The sequence below is a fragment of the Podarcis pityusensis genome (assembly GCF_964106645.2).
Source record: "Podarcis pityusensis genome assembly, chromosome: 18".
Taxonomy (NCBI): domain Eukaryota; kingdom Metazoa; phylum Chordata; class Lepidosauria; order Squamata; family Lacertidae; genus Podarcis; species Podarcis pityusensis.
In genome coordinates this window covers 10,551,441-10,579,184 of record NC_138043.1, presented here as the reverse complement: position 1 = coordinate 10,579,184, position 27,744 = coordinate 10,551,441, and the positions used below count along the sequence as shown (strand labels likewise).

The window sequence follows — 27,744 nt, the reverse complement described above, 5'->3', positions numbered from 1 at the left end:
ATTTTTATTATTAAATATCCTTACTAATAAGAAGAGTAGCAGCTGCAAGACCTAGTAAGTATTATTACTATTAGTTGCTATATAAATGCAGGCCTTTAGCTCGAAGGTTACAGGACAGACCACAGCAATGAAAAAGTATTTTAAAAACAACTTGCAAATCATGGAAATTCCTAGGCAGAAAGTTGGATCAGGACCTCTGCAGGAGCCCCTTAGAAAGGAAATTGCAACTAAACATCGGGGATAACTTTCTGACTACGTGAATGGATTCTCCATGGCCTTACTCGTATTTATGGGACCGCTTCTCCTGGTCTGCCCCACAGAGGACCTTCAGGTCCATGAACAACCATTGCTTAGAGGTCCCGGGCCCTAAGGAAGTCAGACTATCCTCCACCAGGGCCAGGGCCTTCTCAGTGATGGCTCCGACCTGGTGGAATGCTCTGTCCCATGAGACCAGAGCCCTGCAGGATTTAACCTCCTTCTGCAGGGCCTGTAAGACAGAACTATTCCGCCTGGCTTTAATTTGAATTCAGCCTGATCTTTTATTTCCCTTCTCTTCCCTCTCCTTATATGACGATTCCCCGCTCTGGGATCCCATAGATAATTCTCCCCTGGTCTCCTCACAGGCCCAAATAGGACTAATTCAGCCAGCTAGCCCTGGTGATCATCCAGTGTTTATTGGATGGATTTCCTCCCTAAATTGATTTTTGAATTCTGAATTTATTGTTATTCACGTTTTATACTGTATATGCTTTTTTTTGTTGTTGCATCAATTAAGTGTTTTAAGTTTGTTGTTAGCCACCCTGAGCCCGGTTTTCTGAACCAGGAAGGGCGGGGTATAAATAAAAAAATTAATACTGACCTTGCTGCGTTGGAACGTCAAATGTATTTATTTCACTCCAATGGACTGAAATCCCGACTGAACTTGCCGCCTCTAAGAGGATTGCTGATAGACACAGAGAAGTCTAACGGAAGTTGGACCTCATTTATACAAAACGCAGCAGGTGAAAAAACAACAGTTATGCAACTGTGTTGGAAAATATCTAATATTATCCAAACAGATGTAGAGTTATGGAATTGGATTTGCCAGCTGTTCTAGTGATGCCCTATGCCCTCAAATAAGTAAGAGCTTTCTGATAGTAAGAGCTGTCCGCTCAAATACAGCCACAACATGTGGCTAATAAGTATGGAAAATGTATTATTAGTAGTTAGAATATAATCCAAGATTTACAAATCATAAACATCTATAATGTATGTATAAGTCCATAAACAAGAAATAATTCTGCCTGCGTTGTGGTGTTCCCTGACAGCAATTTATTACGTTGACTATTTCTTGTTTATGGACTTATACATACATCATAGATGACGCTTATGATTTGTAAATTTTGGATTGTATTCTAGCTACTACTAATAATACAGGTGAAACTCGGAAAATTAGAATATCGTGGAAAAGTTCATTTATTTCAGTAATTCAACTTAAAAGGTGAAACTAATATATGAGATAGACTCATGACATGCAAAGCGAGATATGTCAAGCCTTTATTTGTTATAATTGTGATGATCATGGCGTACAGCTGATGAAAACCCCAAATTAACCATCTCAGAAAATTAGAATATTGTGAAAAGGTGCAGTAGCTATTCAATCCGTAACACCTGCAATGGGTTCCTGAGCCTTTAAACAGTCCCTCACTCTGGTTCAGTAGGAAGCACAATCATGGGGAAGTTAAATTACTAAAATAAATGAATTTTTCCACGATATTCTAATTTTTCGAGTTTCACCTGTACATTTACCATACTTATTAACCATGTGTTGCGGCTGCATTTGAGCAGATTATTCTGTATTGCAACACAGGGGTAAGAGCTGTCCGACAGTGGAGCCTCTCCTTCCTTGGAGCTTTCTAAACAGAGGTTGGGTGGCCCTTTCTTAGCCGCCATTCCTGCACTGCAGCGGGTTGGACTAGATGACCCTCGAGGGTCCCTTCCCTCTCTGCAATCCTGTGATTCTGTGACACTTACCGCCGCTCACATTCACCCACTGGTCCTGGGAGTTGTCACTGGAGGTCATCTCAGCACTGGGGTCGCGGGACGGCAGGAGCAGTGTGCTTTCCGGTGGAGCAGGGCTGGTGGGATTCGCACCCGTGTCGTCCCCGCCACCGTCAGGCACCTCCTCGTCTGGCTGCTCACTCCCGTCCCCGGAGCAGCGGGGGTCCAGGGCCTCCTCCCCAGCACCATTTTCCTTCTTTGGGTCCTCCTACAAACACATTGAAAGAGAGAGAGAAGGTGGACTGTGAAGGAAGCTGCGCTCTGCAAGCAGGATTCGAACTCCGAGCAACAGAAGGAATTAGAGATCATTGTATGATGGTTAAGATATGAGAGAGAGAAGATAGGGTGCAGCAAGGGGGAGAAATTAAAAAAACACCGTGGGAAATGGAGTGGGAAGCCAGGAAAAACAAACAAACAAAATCTGTTATGTATTGGAATTAAGCCTTAAGCAATCTCAGCAGGACATCTTGAGGCAGTGAGTTCCACAGGTTAACGCTGTGCTGTGTGACAGCCTCCTTGTCTCATCCAGAAAAGCAGAATGTGTGCCCCCACCCATCTTTAAGTCTAAGCCAGTGAGAAGAAACATGTCCTCTTTCGGCATTGGCAAGACGTCAAGAGCACCTCTGAGGACGTGAAGAGGGCCCTTCGTTTCCCCCTCACTGCCTCCTCCGGGGCAAATCATCTTTCGTAACCTGCTGAGCTGGGTCTTCCTTCAGCATCAAGAATCCACCCTTCTCCTCCACCTCCAAATTGACATCGGTGTCGTTCTGAGATTTGTATTCTTCGCTGTCCGTCTCGGAGACGGTAAACTGGGAAGGAGACACAGAGAAGGGGCTGATCAATGGCTGTTCAGTCAATCAATCCATCACTCTTCGTGCCAAACTCTGGGAACTGTAGGCCCATTTTAAGTCCCATTTAAAAAACAATAATTTTATAGATTTGTTTCTCAGTTTGACCCTTTTACATGGTTTTGTATGCATGGTGGGAGTTTAGGCATTGGGGCCTGCTTTTTTTTATTGTTCCTCGTTTAGTTTTTAATTTTTTTAACAGTTTAGTTTTTATATTGTAATTGTTAAGAGTGAATTTCCATTTAATTATTGTTTGCTGATATTTAACTTCATTGTGTACCATTACACGATGATGGAGTGTTGCTTTCTTTGAATTAAGTTGTTTATTTTAAAGTTATGTTTTTATTACGGCTTTTTTTGTTTTGTTTCAGATCAGATTATTATGGCGTGTGCGATCTTTGTTGTTTCTTCAGCTTGTAAACTACTTGTGTATACAGAAAGACAGTATGCAAATTAAAATTTGAATTGAATTGTAGCTCTGTGAGGGGAATGGGAGCCCCCCAACAAACTCTCAACACCCTTAAACTACAACTCCCACAATTCTTTGTGAGGGGGAACCTCAGCTGTTTTAAATGGTATCACAGAACTCAAAGGACTCGTAAAATCATAGGGTTGGAAGGGACCCTGACGATCATCTAGTCCAACCCCCCAATCAGGATTCGTATGGTGTGAGCATGGCCTTAAGTAATGATTGGATGCTTTTTAACATCTACACGAAGCCGCTGGGAGAGATCACCAGGGGGTTTGGGCCGGGTGTCCATCAATATGCAGATGACACCCAGCTCTACCTCTCTTTCAAATCAGAACCAGTGAAGGCAGTGAAGGTCCTGTGTGAGTGTCTGGAGGCGGTTGGAGGATGGATGGCAGCTAATGGATTAAGGTTTAATCCTGACAAAATAGAAGTACTGTTTTTGGGGGACAGGGGGCAGGCAGGTGTGGGGGACTCCCTGGTCCTGAATGGGGCAACTGTGTCCCTGAAGGACCAGGTGTGCAGCCTGGGAGTCACAACTGTCCATGGAGGCACAGGTCAATTCTGTGTCCAGGGCAGCTGTCAACCAGCTCCATCTGGTACGCAGGATGAGACCCTACCTGCTTGCAGACTGTCTCGCCAGAGTGGTGGATGCTCTGGTTATCTCCCTCTTGGACTACTGCCATGCGCTCTGTGTGGGGCTACCTTTGAAGGTGACCCAGAAACTGCAACTAATCCAGAATAGACTGGTGACTGGGAACGGCCGCCAAGACCACATAACACCGGTCTTGAAAGACCTTCACTGGCTCCCAGTACGTTTCTGAGCACAATGCCCCTTCCGATCGTCAGGAGGAGGGGGGGTTGCGGGATCACGACCCCGCCCACTCTTGCTCCCGCGAGGCTGGCGCCAGCCTCGCGGGAGGCAGGGAATTCCCTTATTTGCATCCCCTGTGGCGCCAGCCAATCGGCTGGCAGCAGGGGCGGGCCTTCGTAAGGCCACATAAGGTCGGGGCAGCCCTCGGCTCGCCCCTTTCTACCTTTGAGACGACGCGGTTTCCCACCCACCCGCCCTTTAGGTTTTGCCACTGACATTGCTATGGGCTTCGGCTGGTCGCCGCAAGGGGCCTGGTAGGAGTTTTTCCATTTGGCTAATTGGCTGGTTTTGTGTGCCACTTGGTTTTTTCGCCTACCTCGTAGCAAATTGTCACAACTCCCTCGGTTTTGGCGGTAGGCATTGGCCGGGGTATTGTCATGCAGATGAGGTTGGGGGGGAGGAGCGCCATCACCTCCCCCAATGCTTGAAGGGTAGTTCGTTAAAGGACTCCGAGGGGCGACGCCTCGTCCGAAACCTACGGAGGCTAGGGCCTAAAGCGCGCCCCCGAGCGGTAACCCCTCGGGGAGCGCCTAGGGATATGCATCTCGGGTGGCTCCCCCTGTTGGTGTTTAACCCTTCCCGGTTAGTCCGGATAGTCGGTTAGGGGCCAATGCCTAAAGCCAATACCCTTCTCTCCTGTAATCAATAAAGTTGTGGCCATTTACGCCCATTTAACCTTAAATCTCTGTGTCTGTTGTCTTCATTTACTTCACCTGGGGGGGGAGGGAATAGCCACGCAATTCAAAGTGTTGGTGCTGACCTTTGAAGCCCTAAATGGCCTCAGCCCAGTAGACCTGAAGGAGCGTCTCCACCCCCATCGTTCTGCCCGGACACGTCTCCCCGGTAAGGGGAGATCCGGATGAAATCCAAAATAAGTCAAGGGCCGACGTTTCGATGGCTGTGTCAAGCGGTTGTGGGGAAAACAACTTGCTTGCGTTAACAATGTGCTCCCGAGTCTCAGAGGTACCTCATAAGTCGGGTCCTCAGGATCATCTTCATCCGGTAATTCTTTCTGGAGAAGCTCAGCCCAGCAGAGTTCCTCCTCTAGAGTAACATCGTCCTTTTTCCTTTTGTTCCCTTTGCCCGATGGGTGGACGGGGGCGTCCAATGTCTCTGCAGGAGGAGCAGCAAGATTAAAAATAGACAAAAACAAAACAACCTGCAGAGGTCTTGCCAAGGTTGCAGGTTCGGTCCCCGTGTGGGGCAGCTGCCTCTTCCTTCATTGCAGGGGGTCGGACCACTAGGTAATCCACAGGGTCACTTCCAACTCTATGATTTTGAACAGTAAGAGGAGGAGGAGGAGGAGGAGGGTTCATTTCGTGGGGTAGATCCAGAAAGGCAAGCGTGAGCCAGGTGGTGCCCTGGTTTGAGTCCTGGCCCTGGGAGACCAGGGTTCAAATGTGTACAAAAATGCACATGAAATTAATAAATAATAATAATAATAATAATAAATTATACCCCACCCTTCCCGGTTCAAAAACAGGGCTCAGGGCAGCTAACAACAAATTCAAAAGCAGCATAAAATACAGTATAAAAACATGAATAACAATAAAAATAAAAAATCAAGCCGATAATCCCCAGGGCTAGCTGGCTGAATTGGTCCTACTTGGGCCAGCGAGGAGGCCAGGGAAGAATTAGCTGTGGGGTCTCAGAGCGGGTGATCTTCATAACAGGGGAAGGGAAGGGAAATAAAAGATCAGGCTGAATTCAAATTAAAGGCCAGGCGGAATAGCTCTGTCTTACAGCCCCAGCGGAAGGAGGTTAAATCCTGCAGGGCCCTGGTCTCCTGGGACAGAGCATTCCACCAGGTTGGAGCCATCACTGAGAAGGCCCTGGCTCTGGTGGAGGATAGTCTGACTTCCTTAGGGCCCAGGACCTCTAAACCATGGTTGTTCATGGATCTTAAGGTCCTCTGCCAGGCAGACCAGGAGAGGTGGTTCCGTAAATATGCGCCCTACGTAGCGACGCCTGCCCCTTTCCTTTGCCCCTGCCCCCGGGTCTCACCTTTGGGGACCAAATCCCGTTCCATGACGGTCAGATATCCGAAAGCACGCTGGAACCTCAGAGGGGCAAAGGCAAGGATGACATGCGCTACGGTTCCCAGCCGCTTCTTGGCGTGGCGCACGGGTCGGTCCGGAGACTGTGCCAGGGATGCTTTGCCCGTGGGGGTCCACACAGGGATGGTGAGGCGAGCCCAGGGGAAGAACTTGCGAAGGAACTGGAACTGAGCAGCCAAGAGCAAAGGAAAGCGATTTAGAGACGTGCACCAGTCGCAGGCTTTCGTAGCCAACACAGACATGTAGAATGGGATATACAGGGAAAATAAAACATCAATCTGAACCTCAGCAGCGGATCCCAAGAGGAGAAAGGAATAAACACTGGGAGATTTGGCTGTTGAGGTTTCACCAGTGCTGCGTGTTATTATTATTTCCATTTCTATACCACTTTACATTTTAAAGAACAAATCTCAAAGCAGTTTACAACACATTAAAACATCAAATAAGACAACCCAGAATAAAAACAAATTCAAGCTTAAAGGGATATATTTCAGATCTATTGAGCCACCTTTGGGATGCCTCTGGGAAGCCCACAGAAAAATCCTTCGTGTCCCCCTTCACATTCAGCAGGTAGACTGCCCCTGGCTAGGCAGGTTCTATTCTCTAAGAAAGCTTAGAGGACTATTTCAAGGCCTCCTCTCCAACTTATGTCAGGCAGTCTGCTAGCACCCCAGAAGCTAAAGTGGCCCCCGCCTCCTGGAAAAGCTGGTCATCCAGGGCTGGCAAACCGAAGATGTCGAGACTCTGAAAAACAACTTGCCATGTCCTGGTGCGGCAAGAGAACGAGTGAAAAAGTTCCCTTTTCGCACCTCTCCAATTCATTTTGCCAATTCGCAATTCCTAAAAGATGCTCTCTTTTATTCTGTCCCAATCTGACGAATTCCTAACCGCCTCAAACCCTGCGGAGTAATATTAAGAGCATCTCAATAGTTTTTCATCTTCTAGCCTAGCATCCTGCCTCCAACAGGGGACAGCCATATAAACCATTCCCTGCTGCTGGATTCCTCGCCACCCCCAGGGACCAGACTTGGGGAGACTGGCAAGCACCCCGACACCCTAAAAAGGTCCAATCCACAAACCGACCCCGACTGTGACTTACCAGATACGCCAGCAGACGACAAGGGCTTCTTACAAACCAGACTGTCCGTGGCACAGAAGTCTATAGGAAGAGAGCCCAATTTGCCAAGTGAGTAGGAGGGAGGGGAAGCACATACTGTCCCACGAGATTTTAAACAGGGTGCAAGAAACCCAACGCCCTTTCAAAATGTGTTGGAGAGGATTATTGGGTTGTTTTTGTTTTATGTATTTTGTGTTTTTATATTGTGAAGTGCCCTGAGACCTGCAGGTATTGGGCGGTATGCAAATTTTAATCATCATCAGCTCCTGCACCTGCCCTTGTTGCATCAGTGAATACACAACTATTAAAAAAAAAAGAAGAAAAAGTTTCTTTTGCACCTCACAGGTGTGTTGTTGAAGCCTCTAAGCCCTGAGCCCTTGCTTCCAGGAAACTTTGCTTCCAGGGAAACAGGACGGGGGAAAGAGGGTGTTGGAAATGCCCTCTGTGCCAACCCACCAAAATTTCCCCATAGAGACATGCCAGTTAGCATGTGCAGATATTGGCCACAGGACTTCAGCCCCTCCAAAATAAAACCCTTTGAAGTAACCTGCTGTATAACTCCTGGTTGCTGTACCCAAGTAGTGCTCTGCCAACAAAAAACTATTTTTTTAAAAAACTATTTTTTATTTTATTTTTAACCAACAACCAAAACACAATGAAACCTCCCAGGCGGCTGGTACATTGGGTATACATAATCAATAACAACATATTCAAATCAACCATATGTACAATTCTATACACGTTAACACTCCTCCCCCCACAAGGTTTATTTAACTTTTAACATTTTAATTGCCCCAAATTGTTCAAACCTACCCAAATAATTCAATATTTTCTCAAACCAATCCTCCTCCTCACTGACCTTAAACCCTTTCATTTTGTGTATCTTCACAGTTAAATTGTAATATTATTCAGTTTTTTCCTCCATTGGTTCACCCCTAGCTCTTCTGCATTTTTCCAATTACCCGCTATAACCCGTCTGGCTGCAATTACCATCAATTTTACCCATTTACATTCCCCTTTTGTTTCTAACTCGGTGCTACTCAGGCTAATAAGAATCATTAATTTAGAACTACAAAAAACTAGATCAAAACACAAAGGTTCGCGGTTCGTGTGTCAGGCCAGGGGTTGAGTTCAAATCCACTCTGCCACAAAGCTCACTGGTTGACCTTGGATCAATCACGGCCTCTCGGTCTCTCTTTCTCTCTCTGCCTCGCCTACTTCTCAGGGTTGTTGGGGCAGGGATATACGCTTCCTCATTATATCCTCACATTGAGCTTTTCTCAGGTGCACAGGTGAACAGTAACAGATTACCTCCCAGGTTTGCTGCAAGGATGCAATAATGTAGGCTTCCTCCACCTCGGCCCTCCAGATGTTTTGAGACTACAATTCCCAGCATCCCTGACCACTGGTCCTGCTAGCTAGGGATCATGGGAGTTGTAGGCCAAAAGCACCTGGAGGGCTGAGGTCGAGGAAGCCAATGCAAAACGCACGATTCAAGCAATTTACAGGAACCACAGAAAAACAGAGGCATAAAGTTGGAAGGGACCCTGAGGGTCAGCGAGTGCCATCCTTTGGCCAACATGGGGCTCAAACCCACAGCCCTGAGATTAAGAGTCTCGTGCTCCACTGACTGAGCCATCTTGGTTCTCAGGAGAAAGAGGCGAAGGGCTTGCAGAATGATAAAACCATTCTCCCAAGAAGGTCTTTGAAAGGAAAGTCAAAAAAGCCTCCCCCCAAAAAACCAATGCAGTACAAAATAAATGCAAGTATAAATTAAAATAAATGCTAAATAAATGGAGAAACTCCCCCCCCCCCCGCTGCTGCTCCAAGCCTTCCCCCTGGAAGCCAAAAACCGATGAACCCAGAAAGTCTTAAGAGCTGAACAATTTCCCTTCCTTACTGGAACACTCAGTTTGATACTGGTGAACCTACCTGTGCCAGACTCCTTGGTTCCTTCTGCTCCATTGCATGGAAAGCAGTGGGGACAAACTCTGATTCAATTAAGCAGCACACCCCACCCCACCCTTTAAATAGACCCTGACTCAGCTGCCCCCCCCAACAGATGCTGCCTTAGGTCCCGATCCTCAAATCACTTAGCCAGGTATTGACCTGAGACATGTATGAACGCATATCCAACCCAAATTGCACTGGAAGGGAGAGCTCAGCCGGTAGAGGAGGAGACTCTTAATCTCAGGGTTCTGGGTTCAAGCCCCACATGGGCAAAAGATTCCTGCATTGCAGGGGGTTGGGCTAGATGACCCTCGGGGTCCCTTCCAACTCTATAATTCAGACCCTGTGATTTCCTCTAGATTAGAGGCTGCATCCAACTCCAGCTGCCTTTACATCGAGTCGGACCATACGCTCATTTGGCTTGGGAATGCCTACACTGGCTGGCAACATCTCTCTGTTAGAATTCCTGCTCCATGATTGCAGTCATGGGATTGTTGTCTTTCACATGACGGTATATGTTTTGACTCCACAGAGTGGGAAGTGACGGAGACAGGATGTTTGTGTCACTGTGTTCCTTGAAGTGGGACTATTGTCCTTTGTTCTTTCTCTCTTTGCTGTCTGATGCTAGAGAGAGAGGGAGCCATGTTGCAGTGCTCTGGGTGTGTTTATATGTAAATAAAGTAGATTAGCCAAAATGCTGATGAAATATACTCAGAGTCGCAAAGTGATTTCATGCTCTTTATTCAGCTCATAGTGGTGAGGAGGAATGAATAAATGTCCCCTCACAGTATCTGCTTTATATACATTATTTACACAATGGGCTGCACATGATTGGCTAATTCTGGAATTCTACTGTAAGCCAATCAGGTTGTGGATTCACTTCTATCTGGAGCAGGATTGGGTGGTTCCTGCCAACCAATCATACTGCTGCATTGTTCTAGGACCAATCAGACTGCTGCATTCTGAATCCTATTGTTCTAGGACCAATCAGACTGCTGCCTTTTGGATCCTATTGTTCTAGGACCAATCAGACTGCTACAGTTTGGATCCTATTCAACTCAGTACATAACACCCCTCCCCTCTAAGTTCCAGTCCTGCCCGGGAGGTCGCATTCATAGTCCTCAAGGTATGCCGGCGGCCTACGTGTGCGTTGTGGCCTGGGGTGTTCCCTGGTCCGGGCTCCGGGTTCTGGCTCGTGTTCCAAGGATGCTGGCTGTGATGCGGCTGTTTGGTCTGGTGCAACCGGCTCGCTCAGTCGTGGTTCTGGTTCCGGTGTCCTTTCGGCCTCACGGGTCCTCTCTGTATTTACTGATTCTGCCTCTCCTGCTGGCCCCTCCTGCTCTATGGGCCTCACTGCCCCGCTGTTCCCTTGGGACTCCTCTGACCTGTCCTCCTCCTGGTTTTCTCCCGGGAATCGTCGCCGTATCTGGTCGCAGTGGCGGCGCCAGCATTGCCCCCCATCCGTTAGCACCTCGTACGACACGGGGCCAGTGACCCTGGTGATTGTGGCGGGTACCCATGCTGGGCCTGCCCCAAAATTCTTTGCGTACACTGGGTCCTGGGCCTCGAAGGTCCGGGGGTTCCTGCCTTCCCCCACCACTACCTCATCCTGAGCTCTATCGGGGTGAAGGCGGTCCAATCTGATTGCAAGGCGCCGACCCATTAGTAGTTCAGCGGGGCTCCGGCCAGTCGTTGAGCTGGGGGTGCTGTGCTGTGCTAGAAGGAATGTGGCAAGGCGGTACTCCCAGTCCCCTTGCGTCATGCGGCGAAGGGTGTCCTTGGTGGTCCGCACCATGCGTTCTGCTTGGCCATTGGTGGCAGGGTGGAATGGCGCCGAACGGATGTGGCGGATGGCGTTCTGCGCTGTGAAGGTTTGGAATTCTCCTGACGTAAATGCAGTCCCGTTGTCTGAGACGAGAGTGTCAGGGAGCCCGTGGGTTGCAAACAGCCTGCGTAGTACCCGGATGGCTGCGGACGTGGAAGTGGACGGTACCAGTGCGACTTCCAGCCATTTGGTGTAGGAGTCCACCACTATGAAGAATGTTTTCCCCTGAAAGGGGCCAGCGAAATCCACATGCAGGCGTGACCATGGTGCTCGGGCGGACTCCCAGGACTGGACTGGGGCCCTTGGGGGATCTGGGCGGGATTCTTGGCAGGCCTGGCAGTGTTTGACCCAGGCCTCTATCTCTCCATCGATCCCCGGCCACCACACATAACTCCTGGCAAGGGCCTTCATTCTTACTACCCCTGGATGTGTCTCGTGTAGGGCTGTGAGGACCCTTTTGCAGAGGGGCTGGGGAACAACGACTCTGCTTCCCCATAACAGGCACCCCTTGTGGGCCGACAGTTCATGTTTGCGGGTTGTGTAGCCGGCGAATTCTGGCCCGGGGCTGCTGCTGGGCCATCCCCTCCACACCCAGTCCAGGACCCGGGAGATGACCCTATCTTTCTTGGAATGGTGTGCAACTTCTTGTGCCTGAATGGGGCGGTCGGGAAGCAGCTCCAGGCTCATAACCTCTTGTGCAGGTGCTGGGTCAGGGCCTGTTTCCGGTAGTGGTAGCCTGCTGAGGGCGTCCGCATGGCCCATCGCCTTCCCAGGTCGGTGAATTAGTGCATACTGGTAGCTGGCAAGGAAAATTGACCACCTGAGGACGCGAGGAGACAGCACTTGGGGGGTCTGCTTTTCGGGGGCAAACAAGCCAAGCAACGGCTTGTGGTCAGTCACCACGGTGAAGGGCCGCCCGTACAAGAAATCATGGAATTTTTTTACTCCCTTTACGATTGCCAGACCCTCCTTGTCGATTTGCGAGTAGTTCCGCTCGGTTGTGTTGAGTGTCTGGGAAAAGTACGCCACCGGTACCTCTCTTCCATCCGGGAGTTGGTGCCCCAGGACAGCTCCAATGCCATAGGGTGAGGCGTCGCATGCTAGCACCACCGGCAGCCTCTCGTCGAAGTGTGCCAAGACCGAGTTTGAGACAAGCAAGTCCTTGACTGCCTGGAATGCGGCCTCCTGGCGCTGGCCCCACACCCAAGGGGCCCGCTTGTCCAGGAGTCTGTGTAGGGGCTCCGCTACCGCCGCCTTGTGGGGAAGGAAGGAATGGTAAAAGTTCAATAGTCCCAAGAAGGCCTGAAGTTCAGTCTTGCTCTTGGGCGCTGGGGCATCACAAATGGCCCGTACCTTGTCCCCAGTCGGGTGGACCCCTTCTGCGTCCACCATAAATCCCAGAAAGTCCACCTGAGGCACTCCTAGTAGACATTTTTCCCGCTTCACCTTGAGACCCGCCGTCTGGAAACGGTGCAGAACGGTGCGGAGGCGGTCCTCAAACTCCTCTGGTGTGGGGCCGGCAATCAACACATCATCGAAGAAGGGGGTGACGCCAGGAATCCCTTTAAGGAGAGAGTCCATTATATTCTGGAATATGCCTGGTGCCACGCTGACACCGAATTGCAGCCGCTTTACCCTGAACGCTCCTCTGTGCGTCACAATCGTCTGTGCCTCTGCTGTGGCCTCATCTACTGGCAGCTGTTGATATGCTTGGGCCAAGTCCAGCTTGCCAAAAATTTTCGACCCAGCCAGGGTGGCAAGGACATGGCTGACCACTGGCACTGGGTATGCGTGGGCCGTGAGGGCCTTGTTTATGGTACATTTGTAGTCTGCGCAGATGCGGACCGAACCATTAGGCTTGACGGGTGTGACGATTGGGGTTTCCCAGGGAGCATTAGGCACCGGCTCCAGCACTCCTTGCTCTACGAGTCGGTCCAATTCCTCGTCTATACGGGGTTTCAAGGCGAACGGGACCCGGCGGGCCTTGAGCCTGACCGGTCGTACTGCGGGGTCAAGCTGTAGCGCAATGGGGGGGCCCGTATACTGTCCCAATTTCCCATCGAAAACCCCTGGAAATTCCTTGCATATGGCGTCCACGTCCACTTGTAAGCTAGTGTGGTTCACCCCGGTGACAGCTAGCCCCAGTGGTCCAAACCATGCCAATCCCAGTAAGCTAATGTAGGGGCCCTTGACCACAAGCAAGTCCAGTTGCCGCGTCCGCCCTCGGTATTGCACCCTGAAGGTCCCCACCCCCATTGTGGGGACCTTACGTTTCTGGAAGTCCCGGAGGGTGAATGGGGCCGGCCTGAGTTTGGGACCCCCAGTGGGACACAGTTTCCTTAAGGTCCTTGCCGAGATTATGGATAGAGTTGAACCCGTGTCAAGCTCCATGCGGCATGGGGCCCCCTCTATCTGTACCTCTACATAAATTTTCTCTACGTTGGGGTGGGGCAACTGGTATACCTGGAAGTCCGTGAGCTCCGTCGAGTTGCCTTGGTGCGTTGGGCCCCGGGACCTGGGGCTCTTGGATTGGTCATCTGATGCCTGGTGTCGGGTGGGCCGAGCCCGACACACCCGGGCGATGTGTCCCGATTTTCTGCACTGCCTGCACTCTGCGTTGCGGAAACGGCAGGTCCTCCTCTCGTGACTCTCCCCGCAGCTTGCGCAGTTCCCTCCTTCTCGTCGAGGCAGCTGTGGTCTGTGCGCTGCTTGAGTGCGCTGCTGTACTCGGTGCACCTCCTCCCTGTCGGATCCTGAGTCGTCGGTGAGGTCTTCATGGTGGACCCTCGGTTGGGATGGCAGGCTCGGCCGTGCCTCTTGGGTCGACCTCTCGGCAGCTTCTGTTGCCAGGGCCTCCTCCAGAGCGACCTGGAACGTTAGGTCCTTCTTAGCGTAGAGGCGCCGTTGCAGCTTCTCATCCTTCAGGCCACCGACGAGGCGGTCACGAAGCATGTTCTCCAGCTCTGAGAAGTTGCAGAACCGGGCGGCTTGGCGGAGAGAGGTCACAAACCCAGTTATGGTTTCCCCAGGGGCTTGCCGCTTTGCGTAGAAGGCATTTCGACGAGCCACCACTGAGGGCTGCGGCGAAAAGTGCCCCTTCAGCTGTTCCATTATTGTTTTGTATGGAACAGTAGCGACGTCTTCAGGCGCAAGGAGAGCCCGGGCGATTTCAAACGTCTCCTCCCCGCAGACGCTGAAGAATATCGCCCTCTTCTTGGCGTCTTCTTCGTCGGTGACCCCTTTGGCTTCTAGGAGGAAGGTGAAACGGGAGGCGTACGCTTCCCAGTCTCCAGATGCTGGGTTGAATGGCGAGAAGCTGCTGTTGGCTGCCATTCTGAGTTCCTTGTGCCCCGGAGCTGAAGCCTGGATACACGGTGCGAGGCAGCGGTGCGGCAGTTGGCGGTGCTGCGGTGCTGTGTGTGGCAGTCAGCTCAGCGGGATCCCACCTTCGTCGCCAGTGAAATATACTCAGAGTCGCAAAGTGATTTCATGCTCTTTATTCAGCTCATAGTGGTGAGGAGGAATGAATAAATGTCCCCTCACAGTATCTGCTTTATATACATTATTTACACAATGGGCTGCACATGATTGGCTAATTCTGGAATTCTACTGTAAGCCAATCAGGTTGTGGATTCACTTCTATCTGGAGCAGGATTGGGTGGTTCCTGCCAACCAATCATACTGCTGCATTGTTCTAGGACCAATCAGACTGCTGCATTCTGAATCCTATTGTTCTAGGACCAATCAGACTGCTGCCTTTTGGATCCTATTGTTCTAGGACCAATCAGACTGCTACAGTTTGGATCCTATTCAACTCAGTACATAACAGCTGAGTTGCTGAGGTCTGTCACGCAAGGTGTGCAAACTCTGTGGATCCCTAAGTGTGCCGGTGTCTGTTGGCATCGGTCGCTGTGATGTTCGGGCTGAAGAAAGCTTATGAAGCTCCCAAACGAACGACCAGGAGGGAGCATAGCTGTCAACTTTTCCCTTTTCTTGCGAGGAATCCTATTCGGAATAAGGGAATTTCCCTTTAAAAAAGGGAAACGTTGACAGCTATGGGAGGGAGAGAACATGCCAGTCGGGCATGTGTCTCTCCTAGGGTCCTACTTGAGTGTAGGCTGAGCTCCTGACGCTCTCCAGGTCTTTTCAGGCTGGTGATTGTTCCTATTCCTAGCTGGGGACAGCAGCGAAGTGTCAGGTTGCCACATAACACAGAGAATAAGCCCCATTGACTCAGCAGGGTTTACTTCTTCGTAGGCATTGCATGAGACTGCATGGGCACTCTAAGAGTAGGCCTACCGGACAAGGTAAGGCGGAAATGCGAGCATGAGAAAGCCGGAACGCAGCCTTGAGCTTATTGGAGGAACGGCTGGGTAGAAATCCAGTCAGCCAATCTTTCAAAGGTTAAGCTAAAAGCTAAGGAGAGCCCCGCAGGATCAGGCCCATTTAGCCCATGGCCCACCGGCCAACCAGCTCTTGCAAAGCTAGCAAGCAGGAACATGGTACATAGCTGTCAACATTTCCCTTTTTTAAAGGGAAATTCCCTTATTTTGAATAGGATTCCTCACAAGAAAAGGGAAAAGTTGACAGCGATGACATGGTAATTTGCCTTGCTAGAGCTGGAAGGGACCTCATCCCATTCCATAATGATAATTTTACTATTTATACCCCACACATCTGACTGGGTTGCCCCAGCCACTCTGGGCAGCTTCCAAAACATAATAAAACATTAAACATTTTTTAAAAACTTCCCTACATAGGATTGCCTGCAGACAGCTCGGGAGTAGATTAACTCCACACCCTTCAACATGTCTCCAATGAAAATAGAGATATCCTAAGGAAATGTAGGATATTCCAGGATCAAATCAGAAACTGGGACACCTCTAAATCAGGGACGCCGCTGGAAAATAGGGACGCTTGGAGGGTCTGGTCATCTAGTCCAACCCCCTGCAATGCAGGTATCTCAACTAAAGCATTCATGACAGATGGCTGTCCAGCCTCTGTTGAAAAACCTCTAGTGAGAGAGCACCCAGCGCCCTTCCACTGTCAAACAGCTCTTGCCAACAGAAATGTCTTCCTGACTTCTAGTCAGAATCTTCTTCCTTGTAACTTGAAGCCATGGGTTCAAGTTCTGCCCTCCAGAGCAAGAGAAAACAAGCTAATCCATGGGATAGCCTTTAAGATATTTGGAGTCTGAAGTTGCGGGTTAAGGGGAGATTTGGGTACCCCTTCGGCCTTCGGGATCTTACTGAACTGGAACAGTATGGGGTAGTAGTTAGAGTGTCCAGTTAGGAGCCAGGAGAGACCAGGGTTCAAATAACCTGTTTTGACTTTAAAATGTTCAGCACGCTCAGCCTGAGCACCAGAAACAGAGGGAATGGCAGTTAATGGGTGGGTGGTAGCTAATAGATTGAGGTTGAATCCTGACAAGACAGAAGTACTAATTTGGGGGGACAAGGGGCAGGCAGGTGTGGGGGACTCCCTGGTCCTGAATGGGGTAATGTGCTTCTGAAGGTCCAGGTACACAGCTTGGGGGGTCATTTTGGACTCACCACTGTCCATGGAGGCACAGATCAATCCTGCGTCCAGGGTGGCTGTCTACCAGCTCCATTCGACAGTGGAATTTGCTGCCAAGGAGTGTGGTGGAGTCTCCTTCTTTGGAGGTCTTTAAGCAGAGGCTTGACAACCATATGTCAGGAGTGCTCTGATGGTGTTTCCTGCTTGGCAGGGGCTTGGACTCGATGGCCCTTGTGGTCTCTTCCAACTCTAGGATTCTATGATTCTATGATCTGAGACCCTCCCTGCTTGCGCCCTGTCTCGCTAAGGTGGTCCATGCTCTGGTTTTCTTGTGCTTGAACGACTGCCATGCACTCTACGTGGGGATACCTTGGAAGGTGACTCGGAAACGACAACTAATCCAGAATGTGGCAGCTAGACTGGGGACTGGGAGTGGCCACTGGGACCATATAACACCGGTCTAAAGGATCTACATTGGCTCCCAGTCCGTTTCCAAGCACAATTCAAAGTGTTGGTGCTGACCTCTAAAGTCCTAAATGGCCTCGGTCCTGTATACCTGAAGGAGCGTCTCCACCCCCATCGTTCTGCCCAGAGACTGAGGTCCAGCTCCAAGAGTCTTCTGGTGGTTCCCTCCCTGCAAGAAGTGAGGTTACAAGGAACCAGGCAGAGGGCCTTCTTGGTGGTGGCACCCGCCCTGTGGAACGCCCTCCCATAAGATGTCAAGGAGAAAAAGAACTATATGACTTTCAGAAGACATCTGAAGGCAGCCCTGTATAGGGAAGTTTTTAATGTTAGGTGTTTAATTGTGTTTTTATACATGTTGGAAGCTGCTATCATTATTGTTCCACAGCTTCTCATGGGCTTTTCCTGGTTCATCTTGGACCTCTGGCCTTAGGCTGTTTTTGGGACCTCCGCTGAACTCCTTGGTAGATCCCAAAGGCAACAGAGGCAGAGAGCAACCTTGCACAGTATGTGTGGAAAGCCACCTCCGACCCAGACCTCCCCTTTGTCTGCTGGGCTTCTGGCTAGACAGGCAGAGATGCCTCAAGACAGCTAATGACAGGTTGCCACCATGCCGTTGATGGATGGGCTGGTTCTTTTGAGAAGGCCAGGGTGCTGGAGTCGTAGGGCAGGGCGTGCCTTGCAGGGAACAGCACTTTGTAGATTAGGGTCGGGGAAGAAGCTCTGCAACTCTGCAGATGTCTCCAGACTCCAACTCCCAGAGGCCAGCAGGTCCATTTCTTCATCATCATTCTCTGCTGAATACAGGAGGTGGAACGAGACCTCTGTTTATAAGAAGCATTCTCTGCTAAGCAAAAGATGAACTGGTTAAATCAGCATACCCTCCAAGATTTCTCTGATGAAAATAGGGATGTCCTATTTAATAATAATGGGACACGGGTGGCGCTGTGGGTTAAACCACAGAGCCTAGGAGGTCGATGGTTCGAATCCCCACGACAGAGTGAGCTCCCGTTGTTCGGTCCCTGCTCCTGCCAACCTAGCAGTTCAAAAGCACGTCAAAGTGCAAGTAGATAAATAGGTACCGCTCCGGCGGGAAGGTAAATGGTGTTTCAGTGCGCTGCTCTGGTTCGCCAGAAGCGGCTTAGCCATGCTGGCCACATGACCCGGAAGCTGCACTCGGCCAGTAAAGCGAGATGAGCGCCACAACCCCAGAGTCGGCCACAACCGGACCTAATGGTCAGGGGTCCCTTTACCTTTACAGTGGTACCTCTGGTTACATACTTAATTCGTTCATGAGGTCCGTTCTTAACCTGAAACTGTTCTTAACCTGAAGCACCACTTTAGCTAATGGGGCCTCCCGCTGCTGCCATGCCGCCGGAGCACAATTTCTGTTCTCATCTTGAAGCAAAGTTCTTAACCCGAGGTACTATTTCTGGGTTAGCGGAGTCTGCAACCTGAAGCATCTGTAACCTGAAGCATATGTAACCCGAGGTACCACTGTATTTAATAATAATAATAATAATATATCACCCAACCCATCTGACTGGGTTACCCCAGCCTCTCTGGGTGACTTCCAACATGCATAAAAACATAATATAACATTAAACATTTTAAAAATCCTCCTTAACCCACCTTAAGATGTCTTCTAAAGGTTGTGATTTACTTATCTCCTTGGAGGTCACATAACTCCCTACTCTGATGAAAATAGGGACATCCTAAGGAAAAGAGAGACATTCTGGGATCAAATCAGAAACCAGGGCAGATTCTGTAAATCCGGGACCGTCCCTGGAAATTAGGGGCACTGGGAGGGTCTTAATCAGTCACAACACAATGGGCCAAAGATCTAGGTCATAATATTGATATGTCTTCACGAGAAAAACTGTGGAGCATAGAAATGAAATTTACTGCCTGTAACACACTAAAGGAAAACTATATGAAAATGATATACAGCTGGTATTTAACGCCAAATTGGCAAAGTTATACAAGATAGTATCAAACAAATGCAAAAAACGTAAAATGAAATGTAAAAATATTGAGGGAACTTTTTTTATATGTGTGAAAAAGCCAAAGGTTTTCGGGAAATGATTCACAATGAAATGGGAAAAAAAAGTTTAAACTGGTAATTCCCCCCCAAAACTGAGACTTTTATTTTAGGGATAATAGGGTCATATCCCCCCAAAACAGATGATTAGCTGCAACAACAGCAGCCAGAATCTTGTATGTGCAGAACTGGGATGAAGAGAAAACACCAACAAAAGAAGAATGGACTTCAAAGTTTATGGAGCTGGCGAAACCAGCAGCAAAAATAAGAAACCAACCAAACCATTCATGGACGAATTGAAGCCCTTTTTGGAATATCTGAAAAAATATCATAAAGAGATGAAATCATGACTTTTTAAAAAAGAGACTTTCAATCTCAGGGTTGTGGGTTCGAGCCCCACCATGGGCAAAAGATTCCTGCATTGCCTGGGGTTGTGCTAGATGATCGTTGGAGTCCCTGCCAGCTCTATGCTTCTATGATCTATGATCCAGTCCTCTACGGAGGCCTCAGGGCTTAGCAGAAAGAATGCCGTGAGCCAGGATAGAGCCCGAGGCCCCAGGCAGGGGCAGGCTGGCTCCAGGCCCGTTTGCAGCCGGTTGGGCAACCCCGGTGGAGAGATCCGTCAAGGTGTTTGCTTTCGAAAAGCTGCCCGAGAAATAACAACAGAGCAAAACAGTTTCCCCAAGCCGGGGGCTGTTTTGTGCAGTGATACCAGGTTGCTTAAGCAAACTTCCTAACCCCGGGGAGAAACTTCTCTGCACATGGCAAGCGTCCACATTTCTAGACCAAGTGTGACAGGTGATTTCGCCCCAAAGGGAGAGGCGCTGACAGGCTGTTTAAGCCTGCTCTGCCCCACTCTCTCCCCTCTTCGTAATTTGGCTCCCATCCCTAGTTGTCTTTTTTTCCTGGGGCTGAGCAGGATCCTTTTTGGTAGACTCTAATTGACCGGGGTCTTCTTTTTTCGCCTACTCCATACTGCAGACCCTCCAACATTTCTCAGATGGAAATAGGGACGTTCTAAGGAAAAGCGGGACATTCTGGGATCAAATCAGAAACCGGGATGGCTTCTGTAAATCCAGGACTGTCCCTGGAAAAGAGGGACACTGGGAGGGTCTGCGTAATGTTTGTTGAAGTGTTGTTCCTTCAGTTTGGCTAATTGGCATGTGGTCCTGGCATGTGGTCCTGGCAGGGACGCAGGTGGCGCTGTGGGTTAAACCACAGAGCCTAGGGCTTGCCGATCAGAAGGTTGGCGGTTCGAGTCCCCACAACGGGGTGAGCTCCCGTTGCTCAGTCCCTGCTCCTGCCAACCTAGCAGTTCGAAAGCACGTTAAAGCGCAAGTAGATAAATAGGTACCACTCTGTCAGGAAGATAAACAGCGTTTCCGTGCGCTGCTCTGGTTCGCCAGAAGCGGCTTAGTCATGCTGGCCACATGACCCGGAAGCTGTACGCCGGCTCCCTCGGCCAATAAAGCGAGATGAGTGCCACAATCCCAGAGTCGGTCACGACTGGACCTAATGGTCAGGGGTGCCTTTACCTTTACCTGGCAGATTTCCGAGATTTCAGATTTCCAGAAGATTTCAGAGACAATGGACCGCTCACCTGAGGCAGTGTTGGGTTTTGGGCATCCCTTAGGGACTGCTGTCGGGCATGACCTGTAGGTGCTGGGGTGCCCTTTGGCCTGACGGACACATTAGGGTGAACGTTGGCTAATGGGGCCACGGATGAAGGATCTCAGGAAACCTTGCTGTGGGCACACAGAGTGCAGCTGTTACCTTGCCCAGGTGATCGGGGTAGAAATTATTCCCATGTATTAATGAACACCTGCGCACATTTAAGTTGATTTAGTTACATTGGTTGAATCTGGCTAGTTCATTGTTTTTGCAGATCCCCAAGTGGTTAAAGTTAATAAATAAAACCTATTCATCCCCATTGGATTTTCTGGACTCTTCTTCCTGGTGTGTTGGCAATGGAGGGATGCCTTTGAATTTTTGGTGCCCATTTCATCCTCACAACAACCCTGTGAGGTAGGTTAGGCTAAGAATCATAGAATAGAGTTGGAAGGGACCCCGAGGGTCATCCAGTCCAACCCCCTGCAATGCAGAAATCTCAGCTAAAGTGTCCCTGATAGATGGCCGCCCAACCTCTGCTTTAAACCTCCAAGGAAGGAGAGGCCACAACCTCCTGAGGGAGACTGTCAGAAAGTTTTTCCTGATGTTTAATCAGAATCCCTTTCCTTGTAACTTGAAGCCGTTGGTTTGAGTCCTACCCTCTGGAGCAGGAGAAAACAAGCTTCCACCATCTTCCATGTGACAGCCCTTGAGATATTTGAAGATGGCTCCCAAATCTCCTCTCAGTCTCCTCTTTTCCAGCTCCTTCAACCGTTCCTCATCAGGTCTCTCGTTTCCAGGCCCTTGATCATCTTGGTCTCCCCCCTCTGCACACCTTCCTGCTTGTCAACATCCTTCTTAAATTGTGGTGCCCAGAAATGGACGCAGTACTCCAGTTGTGGTCTGACCAAGGCAGAAGAGAGCAGTACTTTTACTTCCCTTGACCAGGACATTATGTTGCTGTTGATGCTGCCTAGAGTAGCATTAAACTTTTTTTCTGCTGCATCACACTGTTGACTCATGTTAAGCTTGTGGTCCACCAAGACCCATTTAGAAGAGGTATCCCTCCTCCAAGAGATTGAGGAATGGCTCTATTTGAAAGAGGCATTCCCTATGACAGATGCACGGACATCTCTGTTTAGTAGAGGCATTCCCACCTGGGGAAAAGGGACGGCCTTTCAGAACATGTGGCAAATTTGGTGAGTCCCAGACAGTGCGGGACTTCAGAGACCTGCAGACCTCAGCTGGAGCTGGTATCTATCAACCTTTGGGGGTGCACAGCTGCCCCTCGTCCCTATATGATTGCAACGTTGGCCTACACGGAAGACCGAGAGGTTGCACCTGGTCTACGGGAGAAGCTGCAGAAGGCTCGGGGAGATGATAAATCCATCAAGTGACCACAAAGTGGCCTGTTTGGTCTGGCAGAGGGTGCGTCGCGTCCAGCAATGCTGTCTTGCCGGATCTTTGAGCAGCTTACAAGGTCTGGATGAAGACACTTGACCTCCCGTAAAGGGGGCCTCGTGCAGTCAGTACGTCTGAGATTGCATTTGTCTGCCCCATAAGCCCATACCCTCCAACATTTCTCTGAATAAAACAGGGGTGTCTTATTCTATAATTATTCTCTTTTTTAAAAAATAATATTTATTAATTTTAAAGGGTTACAAAAAGAAAAAATTAAAAAACAGCATATTAAAAAGATACAAAATATCACATCGCAATAATAGAAAAAGAGAAAAAAGAAAAAAGAAAAAAAATACAAAGAATCTTCCCATAACTTTCGTTTGCTTATTTCCTTGACCTCCTCACACCTCCCTTTTTTGTATTCTAGTTCAATTAGCTATTTCTAAGTCCTTTCCATCTTTTTCAATTTTTGTCCTCTATTTTATCTTAATATAATGTAAATTTACTTTCCCTCCTTCACCATTTAGCAATCTATTTTTTCTTAATCCTTTATAGCATTTCTGCTAAAACCACATTATTTCATTCCAACATCCTTCTAACATTCCTTAATTTTACAATGTTTCTGTAAATAAACTTTAAATTTCTTCCAATCTTCTTCCACCGACTCTTCTCCCTGGTCTCGGATTCTGCCAGTCATTTCCGCCAGTTCCATGTAGTCCATCACCTTCATCTGCCATTCTTCTCGGGTGGGTAGATCTTGTGTCTTCCAATACTTCGCGATGAGTATTCTTGCTGCTGTTTTATTCTATAATTATTCTCACTGGGGTAAAAAAAAATTGTTGCATTGACACCTGCAGTTGTTCTAACCTAATTTCGACATTCTGATTTCATATCTGAAGTTGGTTTTGTTCTGTAAGCTCTAGGTTTTTTTGCAATTCATGTTTTTCACCACAATCTTTGTTTTTCACAATTCAAGAATTCAATATTTTATTAAACACATAGCCAAAGTAGTACAATATGAGTATAAATGTAAGTGACTTATATAGCATTGAACATGACATGTACAGTTGGAGGTATGCAAAAAAATAAATAAAAATGTATTCCCTTGGGATACACAGAATATACTGGGGAACAATTCCCCCCCCCCCTTTCTGTTGCATGAGATTTTTCAACTGTTCTTATAGTAGGAAACTGGACTTCCGGGGTGGCGCCATCGGCAATGGCGGACTCCCTCTGAATTGGAGGGACTAGCTCCGCGCGAAACGGGTCTTCTCCGCTACGGCGAAGCGGGGACCCTTTTAAAAATCACAGGCGGATGAAGCCTGTGACCATGGGACTCGGCGGGCACCCTTGGCGCCCCCCCAACCCGCAAAGGAACCCACTAACGGGCTCCGAAGTGAAGAGGGGGAAGTGGCGCGGTGCTGTGAGTCAACTGCTATTGCCGTGGAACGAAGCCGCACAGCTGTTGCCGGAGAGCGCTGCCTTTTTCCTGGGACAAATTGGCTTCTAAAATAAGCACCCGTGAGTACTTAAATTTTGAACAATTGGACTTTAAATAAGGACTTGCGAGCAGAAAGGAATTGGACTTAAAAATTTTACTTCAATTTGGTACTGAAACGGGAAGGTCTAAACAGGAAGTCAGCCTTCCGTTTCTTTGTAGACAGAATAAAGCAAAGACAACATAAACTAGAGCTCAGAAAATCGCCTCTAAAGGTTTGGCTTTCATCATTTAAAATTGTTGAACCCCCCTTCGGCAGCAGGAGAAGAAGGGGGATCTTTTCTGGACTGTTTAAACCTGCAGAAGTGAGTTTAAAGTAAAGTAACTTTCCACCGTCCTGATCCTGGAGCGGGGTGTCAGGACTGACGTTTGAAGCTCATTGACCAGAGACAAACGTTTTTGACAGATAGCTAAAAGAAGAGGAACATAGTGATTCCATTGTTTCCTTTCGCACCTTAAAGGAACAAATATTGACAAAATATCTGAAAAAAGGAAACTCTGTTGCTAGATTTGTCTTTAAAAGAAAGATTAAACAGAAGTTTTCCCCCTAGAGGGAGACTGTGAAACTGTAACCAACTCCTGGGAGCTGGCAGCTGTTACAGATTACAATCATGGGAACAGACATCTGACCTTGTAGGACAATGTATTCAGAAGCTCTGTTGTGTGCTTTCTATAAAACAAATGCCCTACTGGAACAGCTACATGAGAAGACGAATTTGATGGCTGATTCGATTAGAAATTTTGAACAGGCAGTGGGAAATTTTGAACAGGCAGTGGGAAAATATGTGGAGCCCACCCAGGAATTAAATCAGGAGTGTGCCCTGACAGAACAGGCCCAACAGGAACATGAGCTTTCGGATTTGACAAATGAACTTGGAAAAAGCCAGATTTGGAAAGAAAAAGTTTGGTTTGGTTTGGAAATGGGGGGTTGGATAGACCCTCCTATGAAATTGGACTTTTCAAGTCTGGCAATGGGCCGTGAGATGTTTGGGATTGTGGGGGCTCTCAATTTTGGAGGGATTCTGAAACATGTTTTTAAATACCACATGGAATTTAGTGTCGATTATGGAAAAGGGGCTGATCTGTCGAGAAGGGTCAAAAATATTGCTAAGTTGGAGTTCCCACGAGTGAAAGGAGCAGGAGACAAAGGAAAATACAACTATTAATATGAAGAAGAGCTGCGGAAGGGACATGGAAGGGACTTAAGGGCCTCGGATATAAGATCACCAGGTTAATGCGCCAGATTGATGGGATAATAAGGACTGACAAAACCCGGGACCAGGAGGAAGGGACGCTGGATGAAGATTGGATTTGTTTTTATTTCTTTTTTTCACTACTAGGACTGTTTTATAAAATTGATGAATGTTAGAAAAATGTTGGAATGAAATTACTTGGCTTTAGTAAAAATGTTTAAAGAATTATGCAAGAATATTATGGTTATGAGAAGTTGGTAAAAATAAGATTTAAGTTTTAAGTCTCAATGTTTTTTTTATAGTAAGATAAGATTAAAATAGTTTAAGGTAATGTAACGACAGAATATTATGAAATAAGGAAAGGATTTGCTGTGACAATTAACAACCAGGATACAAGGAAGGGGAGGAGGAGGAGGTCAAGGAAAGAGGGTAATGACAGTTGAGGAGTTGAGAATAATGGATTTGTTTTTAAATGTTTTTAAATGTTTGTGGTGTATTTTTGTTTTTTTCTTCCTTATTTTGAATTTGTATATGTATGGTTGGAAGTGGTTTGTTTTTCTCTTTTTCTACTTTGTTTTTCTTTTGTAACTTTAAAAAATTTTTTTTTTCCAATAAATATCATTTGAAAAAAATAATAATATATATATAGTCGGAAACTGAAAGGTAACTATAGCGTGTACCCAAAAATCGATTTCAGATTTGAAATCAGCATTGAAAGAACATAGAAGAACAGCTGAAAAAACTCATGCAACAGAAACTGAATTTTTTTTTGTTCCCCAGTGAATTTCTTTGATGGAAATAAGGCCATTATTATTGTTATTATTATTATTATTATTATTATTATTATTACTCCCCACCCATCTGATAGGGTTGCCCCAGCCACTCTAGGTGGCTTCCAACATATATAAAAACATGAAACATTAGAAAACTTCCCTATACAGATAAAGAGAAGCTTTTAATGTTAGGGAAGCTTTTAATGTTTGATGCATTACTGTATTTTAATATTGTGTTGGAAGCTGCCCCGAGTGGATGGGGAAATCCAGCCAGATGGGCGGGTATAAATAATAAATTTATTATTATTATTATTATTATTATTATTATTATTAAAGGTAAAGGACCTTGGACGTAGCTTATCTCCTTGGCTTGAGGGTCACATAACTCCCTCCCTCCCACATTTCTCTGATGAAAACAGGGACATCCTAAAGGAAAGCGGGACATTCCAGGATCAAATCAGATACTGGAATGTCTGCTGTAAATTCAGGACTGTCCCTGCAAAATAGGGACACCTGGAGGGTCTGCAACAGGTTCCGAGGCTCTGGAAACAAGCAGTTTGGTGTCACTGTAGCTGAGAAGCCCCACTTCTGAACATTGTTACCTGCAGGGCTTTTTTCTAACTATCTTTCCCCTTCTCCTCCATGAATTTGCCCAAACTTTTCTCAAAGCCATTAAGGTCAGTGGCCGTTGCCATCTGCAGTAGCAGGGAGTTCCATAGCTCCTGAATTACAGCAATGCAAAAAATGGCCCTTTTGTTCTTATTTTCACTTTCTCCTCCAACAGAGACCTTTTCATCTGCCTGATGAGTCATTTGTTCTGCAAATGATATTTTTTAAAACACCCCAAGGCACACACCCACTTAAACACACCTTTATTGCTCCCCCCCCTTCAGTGGGGCTATTCCAAAACCTGGCATGGCTTGGAGAGTTTGCTTGCCAAGGGTAATCCTCCCAGTTTGTGGACGGGGAGCCTCACTGTTCTGCCACTTCCAATATATCCGTCTCACGCCCTTCAGTCTCTCCAACCTCCCATCACCTTCCTTGAACAAAATGCATCCATCCGGCAGCTCCCTAATTTCAGGGATTAGCGACCTGACTCCCAAAGAGGCTGATTCGAGATGAGAGAGCAGCGAGCTTTGATAAGGCAGATTCCTATTTTTCCAGATATTTTTCTATTGTTATTTTCTAATACTTTTATTTTGCTTTAAACAAATGCAAATAAATATAGACAACCAAAATTACAAAAGAAAATTCCTTAATAATGAAGAGAAAGGCTAAAAAAACTACAAAAAATATCGAAGTACATTGTATAGAACATAAGCCATTATGGGAAAGGAAAAAGGAAAAGGAAAAAGGAAAGGAGGAGGAGGAGGAAAAAGAAAAAAGAAAGAAAAGAAAAAAGGGGGGGGGGGAGAAAAGAAAAAAGAGGAAGATGAGCCAAAACACAAGAAAGCTCATCTATTGTCAAGGTCAAAACAGATCATTATTCTTATCAATTCTCTCCATCTGGATTCCATAGAATCCCTCATCTTGGTATCATGGAACATTTCCCTGATATGTTCCCTGTTTTTATTATTGTTATTTCATTAAACTCCGCCCCCCCTTTTTACCTTTGTTTTCATAGTTTTTTGTGTGCGCGCAGACCCTCCAAGGCTCCCTATTTTCTGGAGACAGTTTTCAGAAGCCATCCCAGTTTCCGATTTGATCCCAGAATGTCTCACTTTTCCTTACGACATCCCTATATCCATCGGAGAAATGTTGGCGTGTGTGTATCTATGTAGCTATGTCTATCCTTGGAGGTTTCTAAGCAGAGGTTGGGTGGCCGTCTGTCCTGGATGCTGTGGCTGAGATTCCTGCATTGCAGGGGGTTGGACTGGATGACCCCTGGAGATCCCTTCCAACTCTACAATTCTCTCTCTCTCTCTCTCTCTCTCTCTCTCTCTCTCTGCAGGTAATAATAATAATAATTTATTATTTATACCCTGCCCATCTGGCTGGGCTTCCCCAGCCACTCTGGGCGGCTTCCAACAGAATATTAAAATACAATAATATATTAAACATTAAAAGCTTC

The 27,744-nt window shown here is 47.6% G+C and overlaps 1 protein-coding gene across 2 annotated transcripts in view; it reads right to left on the bottom strand.

Moving 5' to 3' along the window:
* Nucleotides 1–27,744, bottom strand: part of LOC308467406 (uncharacterized protein) — a 131,544-nt gene that overhangs the window by 2,039 nt on the left and 101,761 nt on the right. The window contains exons 2-6 of one of the 2 annotated variants that reach the window (XM_080989126.1): nucleotides 7,388–7,447; nucleotides 6,236–6,455; nucleotides 5,199–5,344; nucleotides 2,733–2,849; nucleotides 2,014–2,248 (exon numbers count right to left, since the gene is read on the bottom strand). In XM_080989126.1, coding sequence (XP_080845252.1) covers nucleotides 2,014–2,248; nucleotides 2,733–2,849; nucleotides 5,199–5,344; nucleotides 6,236–6,455; nucleotides 7,388–7,447 — 778 coding nt within the window. Of the gene's footprint in view, nucleotides 1–1,413; nucleotides 2,249–2,732; nucleotides 2,850–5,198; nucleotides 5,345–6,235; nucleotides 6,456–7,387; nucleotides 7,448–27,744 lie in introns of those variants that run through there. The other variant, XM_080989125.1, reaches the window with a different exon arrangement.